Below are 22,639 nucleotides of genomic sequence, written 5' to 3' on the forward strand. Positions count from 1 at the left end.
CGAACTCAAGACCACTTGGTCATCAAGGCTCTGATACCATGTCAAAGAACCAACTCAACCCAATAGCTTAAGCTGTTAGGTAAGGTCCCAGAATATGATTTATATTATTCTCTAACATGTATGTCCATTGAGATTATCTGTTTGTTTTTATGTTTTAAAATGTTTTTAAAAAAATTTAAATTTTTTTTATTTTTTATTTTGTTTTAAATTAATATTTTATATTATTTTAATGTGTTAATATCAAAAATAATTTTTAAAAAATAAAAAAACAATACTTTTTATTGTATTTCTAAGTAAAAAATATTTTGAAAAACAACCGCAACCACAATTTTAAACACTCTATAAAACTCTTGTTTATATGTGAACCAGTCAAATGACAATATTTGAGATTATGGTTGGATTATTTTTAAAAATATTTTTATTTAAAAATGTATTAAAATAATTTTAAATTATAAAAAATAAAATTAATATTAAAAATATTTTTTAAATGTAAAAACAAAAAAAAAATGTGCAAGTGTACAACACTAAGCTTTTGTGGGCGATGCAGCCAGTTCTGGACTTGTTAGGACCATTATTTCAAGTGGTCCGAAAGATGTCTGAAACTTTAGCCACTAGAAATAGGCCCAGATTTTCGGAAGTTTAAAGACTCGCAAAAACCTATTAACACGTGATCTATCGATAACGCCCAAAAACATCATGTGGTGGGCGACGTCCCCAGTTCAACCAAGACCATTCTTCCCTCTCCTCCCAGGACCCGCCAAATCGGTGAAAACCCTCACCTTCTCAGCCAAAGCTCAGCCTTCCAGCCACCAGCCTTCCCCAACATCGAAACACCAACAACAGCAAGGGGAAGGTAGAAGAGCAAAGCAATTTAGTGGGTTCGATGTGCTTTGGGCTATGCAAAGAGCAACTGCCGAGAAAAACAAAGTGAGCGGTGGTGGTGGTGGTAAAAAGAATAATAAGACGAGAAAGGGTTTTGTCTCTGGGGGAATCCAGAGAGAAGAGAATAGCGTGGAGTATAGTAATGTGAAGCCTTTGTGCATAAAGAATGATTGGGATGTTAGATTGGATGAGTTGGAAAAGCGTCTTCAGGAGCTCTCCGACACAAACTGAAGAAGATGGAGGCTTGCGTTTCTGTGCCTTGTAAATGATTGCTTGTAATCGATCATCCTTTTCTTAACCCTTGCTGTGGATCCCCCCCGCTCCCCCCCCCCCCCCCCCCTGATGTTACACAAATATATAAATATTTGGACTTGAATTCACAGACCGTGCCAGAGGTTTAAAAGAAAGAAAAAAGTAATTTTTAATGTTCTTTTTGGTTGCTGAGAAAATTTGTAATTCATAATTCATGTTAGAGTTTTCATTTATTATTTACTTCTATGATTAGCATTGCTGTATTTGCTGGAATTACAGTCTTTTGTTGGGATTGTGATGCTGCTTTGTTAATATTGTCATAAACTCACGTTTTAGCATTTGCTAAGATGAGGGAAGAATAGTCGGAGATTTCTGTTTGCTCAGTCTAGTGCTTAGGAATGCCAAAGGTTTTCTGTTTTTCTTAATTTGTTATATTTTGTTTTAATGTCTCTTTCTTATCTGGCGTTTGTACAGCCATGATTCTTGTTGGTGCATAATTACTAACGTTAAAAGCCCTGAGGAGACCATTCTGAATTACTAACGTTAAAAGCCCTGAGGAGACCATTCTGATTGAGATTATAGTTCCTATTAAAATATGTATTTGTGGGAAAAACTAGGAGTCTCTTTGTGCATTGTGTTCTCTTGTGATATTATCAATTCAGGTTATTTTGCGAACGTATAATGAATGATCGATAGTTTGCCGGTAAAGCCCACGGAGTTCATTGGCAATGTTGCTCTTGGTATTTTCGACATCCAGTCCCAAGTTGCATTCGATCAGCTCAAATCCTCTCGTTGATTTTGACTGATTGAAATTGTTGGTCTTGTTTAGATTGGCTTGGCCAATAGATGCCATAACTATCTTGTTCTTTTTCCTGTTAAACTTGTAGTGTTAGCACGCCAGACCACTGTCAAGTTGGAGAATGTCTGTTAGTTTTTGCTTATATACTGCCAGGTCTATCTGAACTGCCATGCTTTGCCCTGGTGCGCACATCATGTATCCAGCAGCATCCATGGTACGTTCAGGTTCAGTGTATGAGACATGGATTAAGCGTGTTGCATCTATTTGCACTTCCACAGTGGAAGATTCAATGTTCAGATAGATTACGACACAGATAAGCTTGCTGCAGAATTGGTTCTGCAAGCAGTACCATTCTCTTTTCTAGAGATTGTGCATCAAGATGTTTGCAAGGGCCAAATTGAGACAACGATCGCCATTCCGCTATAACTGCAGCAGTTGACTTCAGAACCTCTGGCAGATCTGGATAGGTCAATTTAGAAACTCGTTTTATAGCGATAAGAATTTAATAGGGAAAGATGTGGCAGAAGTCGGTTTCTCCGTTCACAATTTCTACTCTTCAACTCTAGAATTGTTGAGTTTGTCATGCACCTCGCGACTTCGCGCAGCTTTAGTTCCTTAAAGGTAGAGCCTGTTCAATGTCATGAACTTCTGTGTTCTCCACAAAACGATGAGAATTTTCAACTCCACGAGGAGATGATGGCATGAGATTTGAGGATAGGAGAGGATTGGTCCAATTTTGCACCCCAAGGCTCGTCAAGGCTTGTGAACTAGAAAATTTGAACTTTTTTCAGGCTCCAGTCCTATTGCCAGTTAAGGATCCCAACATTAAACTTATAAAACCAGGTGCAATTTGTGAAATGGAATGACTGTTATGCCACGCTTCAATGTTGTCCACAGAAACCATCCCCAACAAAACTTCATATTGGCATAAGCAACCGCAGCTCTCATATTATAGCCCTTTGTCGTCACATCAATGCGCCTTGATGGCAATCAGCCATGTGCTTATGCTGCTGCTTCCTTCAATTTGGGAGTTTGTTTTTGGTAAGCACAGGACAGACAACCAAAAGCCATAGTGAAAAAACCCAGTAAAATCCACATCATCTTTGTGACGTTTCATGATCATTTTGAGCTCATTTATCCTACAGATGCAATAGGCAGAAATGATATGATACAGACTTTACCTAACAGCAATCAGGAATTTCAAGAAACAGAAAAACGCAGAAACCAGGCCACTCATCACTTGTGTAGTTCTGAAACAAAACAGATGCTGTTTTTTATGCTTCCTGGGTACCATAAAACGATGCCAATAAATAAAAGAGCAATTACTGAACTGTCAACTGTCTCCTACAACATCAAAGTCACAGTACTTCACAGTCCTATTCTAACATCCTTCTACTTCATACTTTGGTTTTTTTTTCTTCTCTTTATTGAGATTCTAGGGAGTTGTGAGGTTGAGGGAATGGGTGATAGCTCTGTTATTTGTTTGGCGAAACAAAGTCATCCAACTAAAATGTTTCTCAATTCCCTGGAAAACTACAACACATCGCTAATAAGGTCGGTACCTTCTTCCGCGATTGCCATCATCACCACTACTACCAGCTCGCCCAGGCCCACTTGGACTATTGCTCCGATCAACTCTTCGAGGCTGAGGCTGTGGCATCTGTACTCCAGGCTGCTGACTGCAGAGTACCAAAACACCAAACCAAAGGTTGGAAATCCATCTAAAATCTATATCGCTTGCAATTAAAACAGAAGGAAAAGGCAACTCACAGGACGTAGCCAATTCGACCATCTGGTAAAACCATCGGTACCATATGCATTCCTGCTGGCATTGGACCCCTACCATATATAACTGGCTGTTTGCAACGCAAGTTGTTCATGAGATTAAATTTGATACTACAGGAACTGAACCATATGTCAGAATGACCAAGATACCTGCTGAAAACCGGCAGCAACACCAAATCCAGTGCCCAAAGAGCCATGTGGATTCCCTGCAAATCCACTATATGCAGGAAGGGGGACTGGGTTTGGATTAACTCCAGCGTTGTAAGGATAAGATCCATCAGGTTTTTTATCAGCCTGAGGCTTAGCAAGAACAACCTCCAACAACTGACCTGCAGTTAAATTCATTAAACATGTTATTTGTGGAATCACATCCTATTTAACCATAGTATTCATTTTGTGTCACAAGCATGCATCACTAGATTTTAAACACCTAAAGTCAGTATCATGACCATGTAAGATGATACATAAATAAACCTCTTTTCATCATAAGAGGTGGGGGGGGACCCTCTTCTTACTGATTCCATAGACTTGCCAGGGCAACATCTTGCTACATTTATCATGAGATATTAAATTCCAAGTTAAACATTTTCCATTGAAATTACTGACTATCCAAGGTTCCAAGTGTCACCCCACCCCCTTGTTTTTTCCCTTCACAAAAGATGAGCCACAGCCACAATTCACCAGCATGGAAATGGGGTCTCGTTATACCAGTATACAAGTTTTAGATTAAAAAAAAAAAGGAGCATGAAAATACAGCCCCTGACTCAAAAGAGAGGTGCCTCAACCGATTAGGCTATATACCTTAGCATCAGAAATTTCCATATCTAGTCTTTTATGATCAATAACATGAGACAACAATGATTAGAGAAGAGGTGTGTCAACTAAATAGGCTATACCTCTGCTCAAAGTCTCTATCTAAACTTCTAAAATTCACTTATATGAGACATCAATGATCCAAAGAGCGGTGCAAAAAACAATTGGGCTATCCATCAGAAAAGGAAAATTCAGACATATATTAAAAGAAGATAGAGCCCTTTTTTTTAATAATCCAAAAAAAAAGGAAAAAAAAAAAAGAGGAACACATGATTACAAACCTCCATGACTTCTTGTTATCCTTAGACATCATACACATGTCCTAAATCTTAGCAGGGCCACCCGCATGTTGGCAGCCAAAAGCAATGAATTCAACATATCCATAACTGAATGACATAATAACTGTTTCTAAATCTTCACACTTTATGACACAGCATGCGTTAGACAACAAGGCCTTGAAAGACATCCTAATTTGCAAGCCTTTGGTAGCTTCCTAATTTGCAATAGATCTTGTTAGGCACCATCTGGATCAAGGTCAACTTTGGATGACACCTTTACTTTCCAAATCTAAATTGCTAGAGAAAATGAAATGTGTTTGGGATTTGGGAAGAGATGAGAAAGAAATGATGTTCAAAATAAGTCCCACAAACTCTGCAAGGAACAGTATCTGCTATCAGACCTTGCATGGTATGAACAAGCATAACAGTGATTAACAAAAGATCTTCAGTTTCACTGTCATTACAGTTCTTCAAATAACCCATATTCTAATTGAAATCAAAACCCTTCATGGAAAGAAAACTAGAAATAGGTGAAATGTACACATTGTAGAGACGAGGGTCTTCCCAGAAATGAAGCAGGAATCATTATGAATTTTATATTTAAAGAGGGAAGGACTGTATAATTAATTTCTGAGGGCCCAAAAAATACTGTTCTAAAGGTATTCCAACATTTCCATCTCAACCACCTGACAAAAGCCTGTACTCAAGGATACATACTTGTGCCACATAGAATCTGATTTTCATGAAATTGTTGTAAACACCTCCTCACCAGAATTATTTTTTGAATCAAGTGAAGAAATCCCAAAACCCCATATGTTTTGTCATCGCAACATATCTCCTTCCAGTCAAAAGGAAATTTTGACATCAGTGTTACCAATCCAAATGCAAAAAGAAAAGGAATAAGGACTTAAAGAGAGATGAAAACTGCCAGGAAATGCTAGACAAGCATGAATGAAGAACAGCCTTCTTTCCAGAGGGAGGGAGAGAAGGCACAATCCTGTTCATCAAACCAATTAGGATCTAGGACAGATAGGACTTCCATCAAGAGGAACTATAAAATATTTCAAATGCCAATCCAAATGACACATGCCCAATTCTAAGTAAATCTCTAAGCAACACTTTTAATCCTATTACAGCGTACGCACCTTTACAAAATATGCAGTAAAGATAAGATGCCAGAACCTTACCTATCCTATCATCACCCAAGAAAAGAATTGTATCATCTATAAGCATCCTCGGACCCCAAACACAACATTCTCAATCAACTTTTTTGTAACAATAAATTAATCATCCTGCTGTGGACATCCACCACTATTGTAAAGACAAGGGGCAACGAGATATAATGAATACCCATCAAACACAAAAAAGAACCACAAGAATCCCATCCACAATTACTGGGTGGGGCGGGAAGGGGGGATGCCAAGGCAAGAAAATCTTATTCTCATGCACTTCCTCCATTAGACTCCAAGACCTTTCAAGGAAAGTCTAATTCACCTGATCATGACCTGTTTAAAGCCAATTTAAATCCCACCCTCTTCCACGTCTCCTAAATCCTTCACCACATGACCAAATAGCAACACAAAATCTGCTAACCACCAACAAATGTGGAATGGGACTACAAGATTGTGCTCCCTGACACTATGAGGAACCTCTAAACAAAAGTCTTATGCAAAATCTTACACATGCTAATCAGCAAGCTGAGAAACGGCAAATGGTGCTCTTTTTCTTGTGATCAGACCACATTTTACTCTACCAACTTATGGTTTAGAAACTGACTTTGAATCCCCTGCAAAGTTGATTTATGTAATCACTTTTACTTCGAACTCAAACAGCCAGAAAGAATTTATTATGCTATTTTCAGGCAGGTCTAAAGATTTCTTTGAGAAAATCTGTCCATGTAATGTGAATAAAAAAGATGAGAAAACAAATCAATGGACCAGGTGCCTTGATGCAAGATGTGAGGTGGTCTAACCCAGGGGTAAGTTATGATTTCCATTGAAAAGAATCCACCCTAATTCTTCATTTTTTAAGGTAAAAAAGAAAAAGAAAAAGAAAAAGCATGACAGCTGTGCTTTATTGCGAACTAAGATGAAAATTGTAATGCTCATAAAAGGCCAAGGGCATAACCCTCTGAAAAGATAATTGGCATATGACGTCAAGTTATATAACCTGCTAATCAATGTATGTACCCGACATGTGACACTCAATGAACTGTTTTAGCAGAATCTTAATTAATTAACCAAGGAGTGACCCCTCATCCATACATGTTCAAATAGATTGGTGTAAAAATTACCATCGATTTCATATTTCTCTGTATCTCTGACTGCCTTCAATGCACTTGACCTTTCAGCATAGTGAATGAACCCAAAATCTCGTTTTCCAGCTTTTCCAGGTGGTGTAACAACTTTAGTCACATCCCCATGGCGCTGGAATAGTTCCTTCAGTTTCTCAGTGGAGGTGTTCTCAGGTATGTTTTTCACATACAGAGCCTTAACCTGGGAATTCAAAACAGATACACATTGTAACAGTAACAGGTCAAATTATTGTATACACAGGAAAGCCAGAAAAAGAGAAACAAAAAGGAAAACCCTCTTTCTTCCAGAGATAAAGATTAAGACTTATTTACTCCAGCTAAACAGCAACAAACAACTTTATATATCTCTTAGTTCTTCCAATTTAAAGTGGTTCTATTTCAGCAAAAAAAAAATCATTGAACAAGGACTCTTACAAACGAGTAGGGTTTCAGCATGGAAAAATCCACTTTTTTGGAACACTAGCATTACAGAGCATTGTTAAGTATGCAACATCATGGGAGCAAAAATGAATTTCAAAAACCAAAGCATTATGTTAATAGTTTACACAAATCAACACCCGCGGAATTGACCACATGCAAAATTCCATTCCTAGGTCACATGCTGAAATATCCAAAGTAGAAACTCTCCAACTAGTTGCCACATTTCAGGCAAGCTACTCAGAAGCACAGACTGATCACCAAGAGCGTCCATTGATTCATGCCTCGATATTGTAATCCACGCAGATTCAAACATAAAACCCAAATAGAATAAGATCAACTGTTATTATTGACAATAAATGTTAGCATATCTAACTTCTCTTTAACTTTTTTCACTCAACTATTGATTAATCTCATAGATCCAATGTCAATAATTTTCATAGAGTTAGCAAAGAGATCCCTTACCTTCCTTCAGCAAGTTTGACATAAAAAGATCTAGTTTACGAAAGAAGAAAAATTTTTGAGGATAAAAAAAGACAGATAATGCAGGACAGGAGTATAAAGAATCCTCCAAATGTAAAAAGCAAGGTAAGCATGAGTGGACTCTTGCATACAAGTTTTACGAGTTCCTATTATCCTCATTTGTATTGCACTTTTGAGAGATAGATGCATAAATTATTTAGCGAGACAGGACAAGGACTCCAATAAATTACTTAGCGATAGCCATTTAGTAAACAAAAGATAAAATTTTGAACATCTAAGGACTCAGCTTCTTCCAACTACTTCTGGCATTTACCTGGCCAGCAGCAGCAGGAGAATGATCAGGAGGCATGCCCTTTGGATCAGCCCAGCTAACAGTGGGGGTATGACCATCAAGCTTAAAATTAGCATTTAACATTTTCTGCCTTGAATAATCAGCACAAGCATTATTGTAATACAATATAAAAGCAAAACCACGGTTGCGAGTTGGAGTTTGAGGATCCTGAAATTAAGAGGAAAATAGCATTAGCAAGGCAAGCAGTCATATCTACTTGAGAGATGAGAGAACTGTTCAGCTCCAATTCCACCTTTATGAGCTCAAGAACTTCCATCCCGGGACCAACCTCTTCAATGATTTTTCTAAACTCATCCTCTGTCAAGTTCTTTGGAACATTACCAATAAACAATCTATTTTTTGTTTCAGATATTGAACACCTTAAGGTTTTTCCCTGCAGGCAAGGCTACAAAGTTAGTTTAAAATTTTTTTAAAAAATGAAAACAAAGATTAAGGACATCATGCAAGTGAATTACTGCACCAAATTATGACTACCTTGTAGTCTTTACTACGAAGCTCTTCAGTGGCTTTTCGAGCAACCTCCTTTGATTTGAATGCTACAAAAGCAAAACCCTTGCTTTCACCAGTGTCTTTATCTTTCATTAGCCTTATCTGAAACATGTTAAGATAAATCCACATTAAAAATGCCAAAAAAAAACACCAATATATCTTGTGTACAGATCAAAAAATTATGACCTCAAAAATTTCGCCTATCGTTTCACAGAGATCCCTCAATTCATCTTCGATTACATCCTTCGGAAGTCCACCAATGAAAACTTCAGAACCGTGAGGAGGAAGAGAAAGTAGTTGAGCATGCTTATCCTTTTCCTCTTTTTTAACCGAAGCAGTGGGCTTTTGTTCATCCTCCACAGGTTCAGCGTTGGGAAGGCTTCTATCTGCTTCTGGAGATTGATCTTTCTGACTGCCCTCGGGCTTTGAGTCCTCATACTCCTCTTCAACATTTTCTTCAGCATGTGCATCTCCAGCATCATCTTCTCCATCCTCATCTAGTTGATCTTGAACATCATCGTCTATCTCTTCCATATAATTGTCTTCTTCAAGATCCACTCGTTCCTCAATTTCTGTGCCCTCTGCCATGACTTTTTCACACACCAGGTCTTATCATCTAACAACTGCAGTTAAATTGCCCCTAAATTAACTGCAAGTTTAAGTAATCATCATGGAAAACGTGTGGAACCTGCAAGAATGTGCATAATGCACAAAAATTGAAATGGGCTGGTTCCAAATGGGAATGTGAGAGTGACATGCAGAGTTGGAAAAACCCTCCATGTCCAGAATAGAGCTGGGAAGCTACAGAAATGCAGGGCCAAACGACTAGCAATAAAAAAAAATTGTTATAGTATTTGTGGTCGCTAGAGCATGTTTTAACATTTGTGGAGTGGTTATAGCATTTTTGGAGGTGGTTATAGCACCCATGGAGAAGTTAAGTATTTGCAGAGCATGTTATAGTGTTTGTGGAGTGTGTATAGTGTTTGTGGAGTGTGATGGACAGCACAACTATAGCTGTCTTGCTCCAAGTTCAACTAGGAACCAAAGAAGAAAGGGAAAATGAAATAAAAAAACCCAATTGTCCTTTGCAATCGATCCTGACAAAGACAAAAACAGGAACAGAAAAACCACTCAGATTCCATAGGTAGCATTGCCATTGCTTGGCTGAATTTAAGTTAAAATCTGCACTTTTCTTTTATCAGGAACTGTACAAGATTTTGAATCCAAACACAAATTAAATAAGCAAACTTTTAAATCAGTAAGCAGATAAACTAAGTCTTATTCCATCTCAACTTGGTCAAAATTTCAAGGGTGGTTCAAAAAATTTCACACACCAAAACATATACCCAGTTCAAAAATGTTACTCTGGTGACGAAAAAAATCCCCAAAACAGCCAGAAATTAAAGAGAAATAGCAAGACTTTAGAACGACAGTGAGGATAGCTATTAAACCCTAAACCCTACTTAGTACAAATCTAAAAATTGACTTGGACTAAATCAGCCAAACCCTAAATTGAAATTAAAGATAAAACCTAGCAGATTCCAAATCAATGAGCAAAAAAATAACCTTACAAAAAAAAATCGTCGAATTCGAGCAAAGCGTTAAACAAAAGAAACAAGATTTGCGGCAGAGAGAGAGAGAGAGAGAGAGAAAATTAGACAAAAAGGAATAAATATTAGCAACGTACCAGTGAATCTCTGTTTTTTTCTTTATCTTGTTTTTTTTCCCTCTCTGTTTATCCCTGTTTATTTCCTTCTTCGCGGTAGTTATCCGAGGAAATCAATGAGAGTGGGTGACACTCTCTCCTCACCGTAATTTGGAAACAGCTTCTTATCTGCTGTGACGGAGTACTGTAATAACAGTGAAGATGCGTCCCAATTCATGACACGCCATCTTGCTTCGCGGAATTTCTCTCATGAGAAGACTATAATACCCTCCGAGCATTATTGCACGTGACTGGGTCTGGGATGCGGCTAATCTAAATGCTCATAAAAATTGTTTTGTTTTGTTTTTTAATTACAGTAGAATGTATTTCGCTAGAACCACAATCCCACGGTAATTATGTTATTAAGATAAGTCAAGCAGTTTGAATTAAGAGGGTGACTGCTTTATTCGGCCTTTTTGATTGGTTGGATTTTAAAATAATATGTATAAAATTAAGCTAATTAGTTTAACATTTAATCTAAATTATTACTTGATCGGGTTTAATAATTTTTTAAAAAATTATTTTTTATTTAATTAAATTATTATAACGATAAACATTTGTAAAAAGAAAACAACAAAATCAAACCATTAAAGAAAAATGCATTTCTTGAACCTAAACTCTATCATGATATCAAAAATATTAAAACAGTGTCTTAGTATTTTGTAATAGCTATCGTATCTTATGAACTTACTAAAATTAAAATTAATCCAGTCAGAATAACATTTTGTGCAATTGTAGGAGATTTGGATGTTAATGATAAATTATTTCTCAAAGTTTTTATGATAATGTAGGGAATAGTGCTTGGAAAAATTAATAACTTTGGTCCTTAGGTTTTTTTTTCAATTTGATCCCTTGAAGTTTTATAGTTTTTTATTTTAGTTCTCAAACTTATTTTTTATTGTGTTTCATTCCTTAAGTTATGATAGATAAGAGGAGAAAATTGTTATAAATAGAGAGGAGAGAGAAAGAATTATACTAATGGCATTTCAACCATCAAAAAAATTCAGTCCTACTGCTAGTGTTTTTTTCTTGAAGTGGAGAGCTCAATGGTGATTGTTTTTCTCGTCAACCATTTTAGAAAAAAATAAATTAGTGTTCGTAAAGGTTTTTTTAATTTAGTTTGATTTTCAGTTTTTAAAATAATTTTAAAATATTTTAGAGTTAGAAATGAAATAATTTAGGCTTCTAAAATGTTTTAGAAGTGTTTTTTAGTCAAAAACATGTTAAAAATTGAGTTTTGAGGGAAATTATTGCAACAAACGACATATCATCTCCTATAAAACTTTTTATATATATATGGAGTGGATGACACATCTTTTATTAAATATAAAAAAAAAGTGCCAAGCATGCAGGTTTGATTTAGGCCTATTTGAGATTTCATCTTTTGAGTCCAAGCGAGCGACCCTAGCCTTCTAGACCTATGATTTTTTTTTTAATTTCAAATAAATTCTTGTTGAAATTGTAATTAAAGTGTTAGTTTTTTTTTAAAATATCCTATTATATTATATTATATTATTAAAAATGAGATTAGAGTTTTTATGGTTATTCTGTAATAATTTTTTAATAATTAGATATTACGTTAATATGGAATAAATCATATAAAACATTGCACATAAATATTCAATAAGAATTAATTATTATTGTTGTTGTTTAAAGCATAGTAATGAGTATACTGTGGAGAATCTAATTATAGGGTCCACTGATAATAATTTTATTAGAAAATATTTTTTAAAATATACACTTTTCACATGAAATATTAATATATTTAAAATAAATGATGTAAACTTTTACAAATCCAAAACATTTATCTCATATTTAAAAGATTATAAAACTTGCTTGCAACTTGTATAAATTAAAAAGTTTCAAAAATTTTAGAAAAGAGAAACTTTGTAATAAGTGGATTCGAGTTTAAATAATATATTAGGGCTCAATTTAATAAAAAAACATTTTTAACTAAAATTATTAATTTTTACCCGTTCATAGACAATATTTAAATCGCATAAGCTCATAACAAATTTGTCTGATTGAATTTCTTATATTTAATTAATAAATGTTTTTAAAAACATCTTTATATGTGTTTATGTACATCCCAGTAAGTACTAAACTTATGTCGTTATAAGTTTAAGATTTACACTACTTTATTAAATTTACATATAATATAATTTTAAACTTGTATGCAACATAAACTGTGCTCGTATAAAAATTAAACTATACCATTTTAATGCAATCAATCCCAACACTGGTGGTGCATGTTCACGGTAAAGTAGCAGTCAAACGTAAGGCTGTGAAGGTGTACCGGTGTTCAGTAGCTCTTGATTTTGAGTTTAGAGAACCATCAATCCATCCGCCGGTGACAGACCCATAGCCTCTCATCGTTACTGCTCCGGAGTGCTAACATGGGCACAAACCCTTGCTTCTTGATAAATTTTCCCTGCTCTACAGAGATAGCCCTTGCTTGGTGCGCAATGAATGTCTTGTGAGCATATACACAATCCTTCCAGTGCACAGCCCTCTTTTATTATGTTCACATCTCCTTTCAGTCCAAGGACTTGGTCTGTCCACTCGTTGGAAAAGAGCCCCAGTGGATCATACATCTCCTTTACCCTCAGAAATGCTCCAGCATTTTTGTATTTCTTGAGTGCACCGTTGAACACTAGGTTTCTGTTCTTTCCCCAATGTGGCAAACCTCCGTACTTAAACACTGCGAGTTGCTCAATCTCTTCAAGTATGTCTTCATAAAGTCTGGGTTTCGCGGGGTCTTTGTTTCGATAGAATGTAATATCAAAATCCAAGGCATCATCTTCCTTGCCCAAGTAGGCACTTGAGGCCTTCACATAGCGCATGAGGATACCATTGTATTGTTCTAGGCCACATAATGCTCTAGGATCGAGTTTGACGAGCATTTGCACATCTTGGATGAAGCTCTTCACAACTGACAGGCTAATACTGAATGTGGCTTGGAAAAAATACTCGCCCTTAATTCTTGAATCCCATGGACATGCCGTGATCATTGCATCTTCAGGGCTATCAAGACAAGTTCCTGACGACTGTAGGCGATTGTGGTACCCAATTATAGGATAACCCGTGAAAACTATTCCTGAAAATCAATCGAAGTCTACAATCACAACAATTTAGTCGCAGAAATATGAATATAAATTATTTAGTTGGAAACAAAAGTACCATTGTTAGTTAGTCCGTAAGCCAAGTTCTTGAGGGTGGATGTAATTAGTTTTGCGCTGGCGCACTTCCCATCAGGGTCTTTCAAGGATTCTTGAGCGTCCTCTAATAACGAAATCAAAAGGGAAAAATATTACTCATATGGCAATGCAGCTGCCTGACATAAAAAGGTTTGAGGGATCGATTTGTGTATAGGAAACACATATTTTCTTTATATTTACAGTATAGTAGCAAACCTGTAGCTCTAACGACGGCCAATCCGAGAGAAGGAGTAGAGCGGAAGGGGATGTAGTCGTATAGGCCATTGCCAGAGGTATTAGAAGAAATCCGATCATCAATTCGGTAGACTGCCTTGCCTTGACTAGGATACCACGTTATGTCTGCAAACTCATGTTGTCTCCCAAAGCTAGCCACTTGATCTCCCAGATCAGTATCTTTCTTCACCTCATAGGAAATGGATCTTTTAAAGAGGGGTTGCAGTTGCAGAGTAACCTGACAAAGCCGAACCCAAATTTAATTTAAGATATCTTTGAGATTAATTAATAGTTGGGATGATTATCCCATATCATTAAAGGATTAATAATAAGACTTGGAATATACATCTCCATCTTGGGATGAATAAATATACATCTCCATCTTCAATTAATCTAATAATCAACAAGGAGGCAATTCTTTCCGATATCATCACTCGGACAGTCTTTTTAATTCAGAGTGTAATTTTTTTTTTTAGTAGCATTGTATTTTTTTAAAAAAAATAATTTTATTTTAAAAATTAATTTTTTTGAGTATTTTTGGATCGTTTTGATATGCTGATATCAAAAATAATTTTTTTAAAATAAAAAAAAATATTATTTTCAATACATTTTCAAATAAAAAATAAATTAAAAAATAATCACTACTACAATAATAAACACACCTCAGTATAATTGTCCACTAAGATCGACATGGTACAAGTATAAAAGAATTTATGTTCCTACACATCAAAGCATGCGGGATTATATATTAATGGTATTGAAAAGCATTAGTGGTTGTGCGCCAAGCATACCAAGTAATTAATCCATTAATTATTTCATGCTCTTTCTATATATATTTTTATATAGATTAAGAGGCCGGCAAATCGTTTTTTTATTTTTCTGGTTACAAAGTCGGAAAATTGTCGGTTGAGCTTTATTATAAAATTATAAAATTTATTTGGTAGATAAACTAATGGTTTAGCATCACTTCCAATATCTCATTATTTAATTACTCACACTAAGCCATATCACATGGCAGTGTACTTATATAGTATGTAATAAAAATCAATTATTTCTTTATTATAAAGCGTGAACAAGCATAATTAAAAAAAAGAAGTATTGGTCGTCGCGGTGACATACTCGTAAATTAGCATTTTTCTTAGAATTATTTCACTCCCTTATTAAGTGACAAAACTCTCATCAATTATTGCCCCGCTGCTTTTGGCTTGAACTCTTTTATATATTACAGCATTTCATTACATTTTAATATGACATCAGAATTTCTATAATCATTGTTTAATTTTTTTTAATTCAAATTAAATTCAAATAAAATAATGTGAGTTTATATAAATTTTAAAATATTTGTATTTAGGACATTATCTAAACACCTTATATTTTTTATATTGAAATGGTTTTATTGACAGTAACATACTTAATAATTAAGTTTTTATACGATGGAATAACAATTCTATTTTCTATCCACACCAAAAAAAAAAAAAAGGTTAAAAACATGCTTAATAATTAAGTTTTTATACGATGGAATAACCATTCTTTTTTCTCTTCCCACCAAACAAAGGAGTGTCCTTCCCGTATGGTCGATTTCCACCAAGAAAAACAGAAGACCTCTGCGCCTCCTCCTCTACGCTATGTGCGTTGATGATGTACGGTTCTCTGCGTGTTACTTAGAATTAAATTCCATTTGTGTCCTTTTCTTAGGGAACCGAAGTAATTCACTTGAAATGCAATCCGACAACGAAAAGAAGGAAACCAATTATATTAATTTGAAGTAATTAATTAAACTTGAAATGCAATCCAACGGTGGAAAGAATGGGACGTTGTAATTATCATATTTTACATGCGTGCTTATGTTGAGTTACTTTTTTTAATCTCATTTCGACTTCATTCTTTTATTATTATAAAGTAATCTCATTGATTTTCTTGACGCTAAAAGTTAAATATTGTTTAACTCGTGTCCTAATCACAGTATCGTAATCTTTGCATATCTTTTTTTTATTATTAGTTTTGATATTTAGACAATTTTATTGGAATTACACAAATTAATTTATTAGATAACTGGTAATAATTTTAGGATATTATCATTAAAATGTATATAAGGTAGTAGTTAATTATGCCGAATAGTTTTTGCATTACAACTATCCAAAGGGACACTAATGTAACTCCACTGTAGTGAAGCCAGCCTTCGAACCGAAAAAAGGACAGGAGGAAAGGGGAAAAAGAGAGAGGAGATAATGACAGCATACGTACCTTCGAAATAACTCCAAGAACTCCAAGCGAGACCTTGGCAGCATCAAGTTCAGCACTATTACTCTCGTCTAGGCTCCGGACCTTAGCATAACCATCTTCCGGTCCTCCAGGGCTAATAATTGTTAGTGCCACCACATAATCATGAATTGCACTCCCTTTTCCCCACAATGTGCTGCCGTGCGCACCCGTGCTCAATAGGCCACCAATGGTCAAGCCCCACCAATATGGCGAGTAAGGCAATGCAAGGCCAGCCTTGGCAGCCTCGTTGATAAGCTGTCTCAGAGTGACTCCACTTTCTACGCTCATTGTCATCGATTGAACGTCAATTTCCAGTGTACGATTGAGGTAATCGGTGCTTATAAGCAATCCATTTTGGCCATCTGGGCAAACTAGTTTAGGGATGCTATGAGAATAACGAGTTGCCACCTTCACCTTTCTTTTGGCCTTGGTCGCTGCTGCTACTATTGAAATCAGCTCCTCTTCTGTGGTGGGGTATGCCGCGTTTGCTGCTTGACATATGCTGCGATCAGGGAAAGTGCCATACGAGTTTGTGATAGTGCAGTTTGTGTTTGTCGATGAGCATTTGATGTGGTTCTCCGGGGGGCTGCAACCCACCATAAAGACCGCCAATAGGAGACAGCTGGCTGATAGGAGGACTCGCTGGAATTTTTCCATTTTCTTGAGTATTGACAATGGCTTGGTTGAGAAGAGTTTTTTTTTTATATATAATTTTACATTCACAGACATACATATAGAGCTGCTTGCTTTTAATGATGATCTGTGGACACCTATATATATAGCGTAAAGGGTTTGTGCCAAAGAAAAGAAAGATGCTAGTCAGGATGCTTTCAAGTTAAGAGAACTAATTTAATTAATTTAATTTAATTTTAACCCGCTTGATTTTAATACTTGCCAAATGGGAATGTATATATATATATATATATATTGCGCGTGAGAAAATGGAAATGGGATCATTATTTTTTGTTGGGATAGAAGACAGACAAGAAAGTAAAATTGGAAAGCACGACTATGTCAATCTGTGATAAGTGAATGTACCCTCGTGACAAGGGGGTCGGATTAATTGTCTTAACAGGGAATCCTAAAGTGTATACGGGGTTTCGAACTAACTTCACTTGAATCATTTGATCTCCACCTGTCACACACCTTGAAGGAGAGGTGTTCCATCTCTCCTCTCTTGGAGGCTCTGCAGCCTTTGAAGTGAAGTTGTCGATGCACGGGCTACGAAAAATGGTGAGGGAGTAGGTTTTTTTTTCCTGAGGTGTTGCACTATAGCTAGTGCTTACCATGTGTGAAGCCAACTCGTTTTCACACGCAACATTCCCCCCGTCCTGCCTTATCAGAAGATTTTTTAAGGCAGTGGGGTGCATTGTGCGCCTTGCACAATTGCTTTTAATAATGTAGCGCCAAGTCTCAAACCAGAATTTTCTTTCGTGCAGGGCTTGATCTTCATTTTCAATGCTCTTTTTCTTATTCTGCTATGAGTTTCTCGTTTATCATGATTATCCTAACCCATTAGCTTAAGGCCTAGTTCGTGCCCACCGTCTTCGTGGTTGTGCGCTCGATTATTCTGATCAGTTCACAAGAGCTCGAGTTCTGACAAAGTTGGAAAAACTTCAAATTAAAATATGAGGTTTTTCATAACTGGAATGATGGGTTTGAATTTTTTTTTTTTTAGCTGCCCTCCTGCCTCACGCGAAACAAGTTTTTTATCTAATAATTTAAGATATTTATGCATATCGGTCACGTGAAATTGCGTAATAAAAAATGAAATACAAATGGTTGGTCTGCGCATATTATTAATTGGTTAAATAGAATAGCGCCCTTCCAGCAATTGGCGAGACATGTGCCGGACAGCTATGTAATGGAGAATTTATGTAACGCCATGGAATGTCAGGAGGTTGTTGCGCGGCGTCGTATTGACATGGCATGTGCCCGTAATCATTGCTATGAAAAACTCGATGCGTGCCGCGTATCATTGGCATGTGGTTGTGCGGCTCCGCGCTAATAAGGTGTGCGACCATAACTTCAGTAACGAAGAATTAGATATGAGGTAGGAGTTTGCGTAGCGGCAAGCAATATTTGTGTCACAGTATTCTTTTTCTTTCCTTTCCCCTCTCTCCCGTGGATGTTGTACGGTCAAGCAAATGTAGGGATTGAATTGGAGATTTCTTGAAGAACCAGGGACTGATTTGGATAAGTCTGTTAATTATAAATATGTAAAAAAAGTATAGCTTTTCGTTGAGTCTGTTACATTTAGTCAGTATAATGCTGCATTATAAACATAATTGTTGCAATTAAGAAAATTAGTTAAAGTCAAGAACAACAAAGCTGGAGAATTGATGCAGAAACGGCTAAATTACAAAAAAATAATAATACACAAAGGCGCGGCAGGCCCCATTGTCTAGTTTGTTAATTTTTAATTTGTTTTACTTGATGTTGTTTGATATCGCGTTAACTTGCTTACTTTTACTAGATCTCCTCTGCTAGCATATGTGGGCCACTTTGGCACGAGATTTCAACTCTTTGACTTTCATATCAAACACATATTTTCACTTGTAATCCAATTTCTTTCCTTGCCTACAGTGCTATATGTTTTTTATTTTAAAAAACTATTAAAATAATATTTATATCAAAACAATTTAGTAATATAAAAGAATAATTTTAAATAGTTTTTTTTTAATTTTTAATAAATAATATTTGTGCCGTGTTTCCAAACACTACTAGAATATATTTATTTTTTATTTTTTATTTTTCATTTATATTTTTATTAGTCGAGTTTTCATCGGTATGATCGGTTTCCTTATCACAAAGATAAGAGCTTGGTCTAATTAATGGGGTTCAGATGAAATAAAGTTTTTAAGCATTTAAGACAGATTTATGGCTGTGTATTTTTATTTTTTGTGTTTTAAAAATATTTTTGAAAAAAATTAAATATTTTTTATTTTAAATTAATTTTTTTTAATTTTTTTATATATTAATATTAAAAATAATATTTTAAAAATAAAAAAAATATTTTAATATATCTTTAAATAAAAAATATTTTAAAAAATAAACACGTAACGCGCAAACACCCCTTTGTACCTGTAAGGCTATATAGTTGCTCAGTTTACCAATGCAAGCTCATCCATCCGGTTATTAATCTTGACAAGACTGCTTTGACTTAAGTGGCCTTTGGACTATAAAGATTATTTCGTCGCGGACGATAACCAGGGATACCTGGTAATTTGCTTATAATTTTTATAGTCCCCCACGCATCACCGACATGACCATATATATATATATATATATATATTCATTCCAAACCATACATGTGACTATAGTTTTGAAACCTGGTCCGGTCTAGCAGGTCGATTTGAGACCTGGCCGATCCATGGCTGAAATCAGGCCGGGTTGAAAAAAAAATAGAAAAAATCATGACCCTGTGTGACTCGGCCGACCTGGCGGGTTGACCCGGCAAAACCAGGTCAAAAACCCGGTTGCAACCTGTTGATTTTTGTGCTTTTTTTTACTAAAATAACGTTGTTTTGAATTTTTTTTAATAGGAATTGACCCGGCCAACCCGGCAACCCGGTCAAAACCCGGAATCCGGACCTTAAGCACTACATGGATCTTGATGTTTTTTTTCTGTAACTATTGCTAAGATATATAGCTTATGATTTGGTTTGATCAAAGTATTGCTTCCAACATATATTATAAGCTTATAATCTCTTTGAATTTGTACTTAAGTGTTTGATACACATAACTTTTGCTTGATGTTTTAGATAAATAGCAGCTTTTAAATCATTGAAACATATAAAATATAGGCATTAAGATTACACCATTCAAAAATTCTATCATATGACCCATAGCGCAGCACGAATAAATTACAAATAGATCTGTAAGCGGGCTCATTATTATGTCTTTACCTTCACGCAAGCTGTTATGACTCATAAATATATAGAAAGTGTATGATCCCTTAGGCAAGGGGTAGTACTAGTGTACCTTCACGCAAGTTGTAATGACTCATAAATATATAGAAAGTGTATAATCCCTTAGGCAAGGGGTACTAGTGTTTATATATATATATATATATATATATATATATATATATATATATATGGTTTAAATCAAGCCCATCTCCCATGTAAATTCATCTCCATTCATCACCTTCATATATATCAATACACATTAAATAGATAAAGTAAATAAGTATTCAAATCAATTAAATCTAATTTTCTTTTTCTTTTTATTTGGCCGACCCTTCAACCCCACATAACACTAAGTTTCCTTCCACATTTATTTAAGATTTTAATTTAAAATAATGCTGTTTTTTTAGTAAAAGATACAAAATCTACACATGAATATTCCTAACATGCCAACTATTTCTCACGTAACCATGTTGGTGTTCGTTTAACATTATATATGGAGTTGCAACCTTATTAGCTTTGAATTCTCGATGTCTTTCTCGAACCATGAAGGGATCTGACCGGTGAAGTGTCTATTACAATAATACTATAGTACAAGTGGTTGGGTGCTCGAATTTGACTTATCATAACACTTCATGTGCATGTTGGATGATAACATGTTGAAATCAATAAGGATTTGTAGTCATGTATGGTCAAAACTATGTTTTATTGTAATTATTATTTTAAAATTATTTGATCAATCAACGTACCATAGTTTTATATTAGTGGAATTAAAAACATTAACTTAAAATCTTAATTATTTAAAAGATATAATATATATTTTTTTAAAATTTATTTCTTAAAACCGAAAAACAACCACAAAACTATATACACGATAAATGAATGATGGACACCGTGGATTTAGGAGGTGTTTATAAGTGTGGTTGGGATTACTTTTCAAAGTTCTTTTCGCTCAGAAATGTATTAAAATAATATTTTTTTATTTTTAAAAAATTATTTTTAATATTAACTTATCAAAATGATATGAAAACATAAAAAAAATTAATTTTTTTATTAAAATTTAATTCTTTTAATATTAATTTTAAAACACAAAACCATACATTACTTATGGTACCATCTTTACAGGTGAGGCAGCCAGAAATATGTCAATTCAGTTGAGAGAGTGAATTACGTCGTTGGGCTCAGGAAGGGTAGCTTTATAATTATTAATAATTTATTATTCGACTGTTTCTGGTTAGCCACTCAAATAATCACTCGCTGGCTGTTGTTAGATTGGGTCTCTCCAACTACACGAACCATCATCAAGTTGGAAAATCTCAATATGTTCAGTTCCAGAAATTAATGCAGAATGAACCAGAGAAAAGGGGGATGAACTGCCGGTGGGGACGGGGGAGTAAAGGCCCATCCTTTGGGAGTTTTGGATGGCTGGGCTGCACAATATTACGTCATACAAATAAAAAATGGAGTGTACAGTGAATGGGAATTGACGAGTCAAACTCAGTATTTTTTATGCTTCGTGAAAAAGCTTAAATCCTTAAAGAGAACGTGGATCAGGTGAGAATTAGATCCAGCATGCCTGGTTCGACGGTATACTAAATTCAAGTAAAAAATGCATCAGGCGAGTTGTAAGACCCAAGATGTTGATACAATTTAGTTTAGTTTAGGGACATAAATTACACTAATTATAGTCTATTAGGAACTCACAAGAGTTATCTAGCTATTAAATCCTTCCATTCCGAAATTAATGCAGAATGAACCGGAGAAAATGAGATGAACTACCGGTGGGGAGGGGGGAGGTTGCAGGAATAAAGGCCCATTTTTAGGAGTTTCGGATGTCTCCACTGGACAATATTATACAAATAAAAAAAAGGAGTGTACAGTAAATGAGAGTAGACGTGCTTGGATAATGGGCAAGGTTGTTAAAATCGTGATTTTAACATGGTACGGAAAATACAAAACAAACTCAAATCGTAAAATCGTAAGGAATTTTAAAATACAAAAAAAAAAATTCATGCTTCAAATAAAAATTCATACATAGTTCAAACACCTTAAAATACATGCTTCAAATAAAAATTCATACATCAAGCATCTTAAAATACATGGTTCAAATAAAAATTCATACATAATTTAAATAACTTTTCATTAACTAATAATTAACAAACTTAAAACAAACAATCTGTTGGTGTGTCATGTAAACTAAAACCAGCTTCATTGCCTTCATCTTCCTCATTATTCCTCAGACATTCATCAATATCATTAGTATCAAGAGGATTATTAGTGTCACTACTAGTATCAACACCAATATTATAAACATTAGTGCTACTACTAGTACCAACACCAATATCATCACTTTAAATCTCTAAATCATCTTCAGTACCATGACTCTCCATTTCAGCATCATTAGGAATTTCTTCTTCATCACTTTCATTTTCATTACCATTTTTTCTTCGTGTTGCACTGTCAATAGCA

At 35.1% G+C, this 22,639-nt stretch overlaps 3 protein-coding genes across 5 annotated transcripts in view; 1 reads left to right on the forward strand and 2 right to left on the reverse strand.

Moving 5' to 3' along the window:
• Positions 1-649: 649 nt before the first annotated feature.
• Positions 650-1,517, forward strand: LOC7478796 (uncharacterized). The gene has a single exon (XM_002301401.4). The coding sequence runs from the start codon at positions 697-699 to the stop codon at positions 1,111-1,113; it is 417 nt and encodes a 138-aa protein (XP_002301437.3). The 5' UTR covers positions 650-696; the 3' UTR covers positions 1,114-1,517.
• Positions 1,518-3,221: 1,704 nt separating this feature from the next.
• LOC18096389 (heterogeneous nuclear ribonucleoprotein Q) lies at positions 3,222-10,709 on the reverse strand. 2 transcript variants are annotated; one of them, XM_024595450.2, is made up of 9 exons: positions 10,552-10,709; positions 9,051-9,487; positions 8,850-8,966; positions 8,608-8,748; positions 8,337-8,522; positions 7,103-7,304; positions 3,869-4,047; positions 3,704-3,789; positions 3,222-3,612 (listed from the first exon to the last, which is right to left on the reverse strand). In XM_024595450.2, exons 2-9 carry the CDS (start codon positions 9,450-9,452, stop codon positions 3,480-3,482), a joined length of 1,446 nt encoding a protein of 481 aa, XP_024451218.1. In that variant the 5' UTR covers positions 9,453-9,487; positions 10,552-10,709; the 3' UTR covers positions 3,222-3,479. The 2 variants fall into 2 exon arrangements, with proteins under 2 accessions (XP_024451218.1, XP_024451220.1); XM_024595452.2 differs by having other exon boundaries at positions 9,051-9,961; positions 10,552-10,687.
• A 1,875-nt stretch (positions 10,710-12,584) lies between these two features.
• The window catches only part of LOC112323644 (probable L-gulonolactone oxidase 6), a 47,134-nt gene continuing 37,079 nt past the window's right edge, over positions 12,585-22,639 (reverse strand). Inside the window, exons 1-4 of one of the 2 annotated variants that reach the window (XM_002302632.3) lie at positions 16,245-17,042; positions 13,983-14,238; positions 13,750-13,851; positions 12,585-13,666 (exon numbers count right to left, since the gene is read on the reverse strand). In XM_002302632.3, the coding sequence (XP_002302668.3) occupies positions 12,945-13,666; positions 13,750-13,851; positions 13,983-14,238; positions 16,245-16,991 (1,827 nt within the window). In that variant the 5' untranslated portion in view covers positions 16,992-17,042 and the 3' untranslated portion in view covers positions 12,585-12,944. Of the gene's footprint in view, positions 13,667-13,749; positions 13,852-13,982; positions 14,239-16,244; positions 17,043-22,639 lie in introns of those variants that run through there. The other variant, XM_052450873.1, reaches the window with a different exon arrangement.

The sequence above is a fragment of the Populus trichocarpa genome, chromosome 2 (genome assembly GCF_000002775.5).
Source record: "Populus trichocarpa isolate Nisqually-1 chromosome 2, P.trichocarpa_v4.1, whole genome shotgun sequence".
Lineage (NCBI taxonomy): Eukaryota > Viridiplantae > Streptophyta > Magnoliopsida > Malpighiales > Salicaceae > Populus > Populus trichocarpa.

Bases quoted from the DNA above. Each gene is read 5' to 3' on its own strand.
- LOC18096389 (XM_024595450.2), bottom strand. From the start codon at position 9,452: ATGGCAGAGGGCACAGAAATTGAGGAACGAGTGGATCTTGAAGAAGAC. The intron at 8,967-9,050 runs GTCATAATTTTT...AACATGTTTCAG, and splicing joins CGATAGGCGAAATTTTTGAG to ATAAGGCTAATGAAAGATAA. The intron at 4,048-7,102 runs GTAATTTTTACA...ATTTAACTGCAG, and splicing joins AGAGAAATATGAAATCGATG to GTCAGTTGTTGGAGGTTGTT.
- LOC7478796 (XM_002301401.4), top strand. From the start codon at position 697: ATGTGGTGGGCGACGTCCCCAGTTCAACCAAGACCATTCTTCCCTCTC.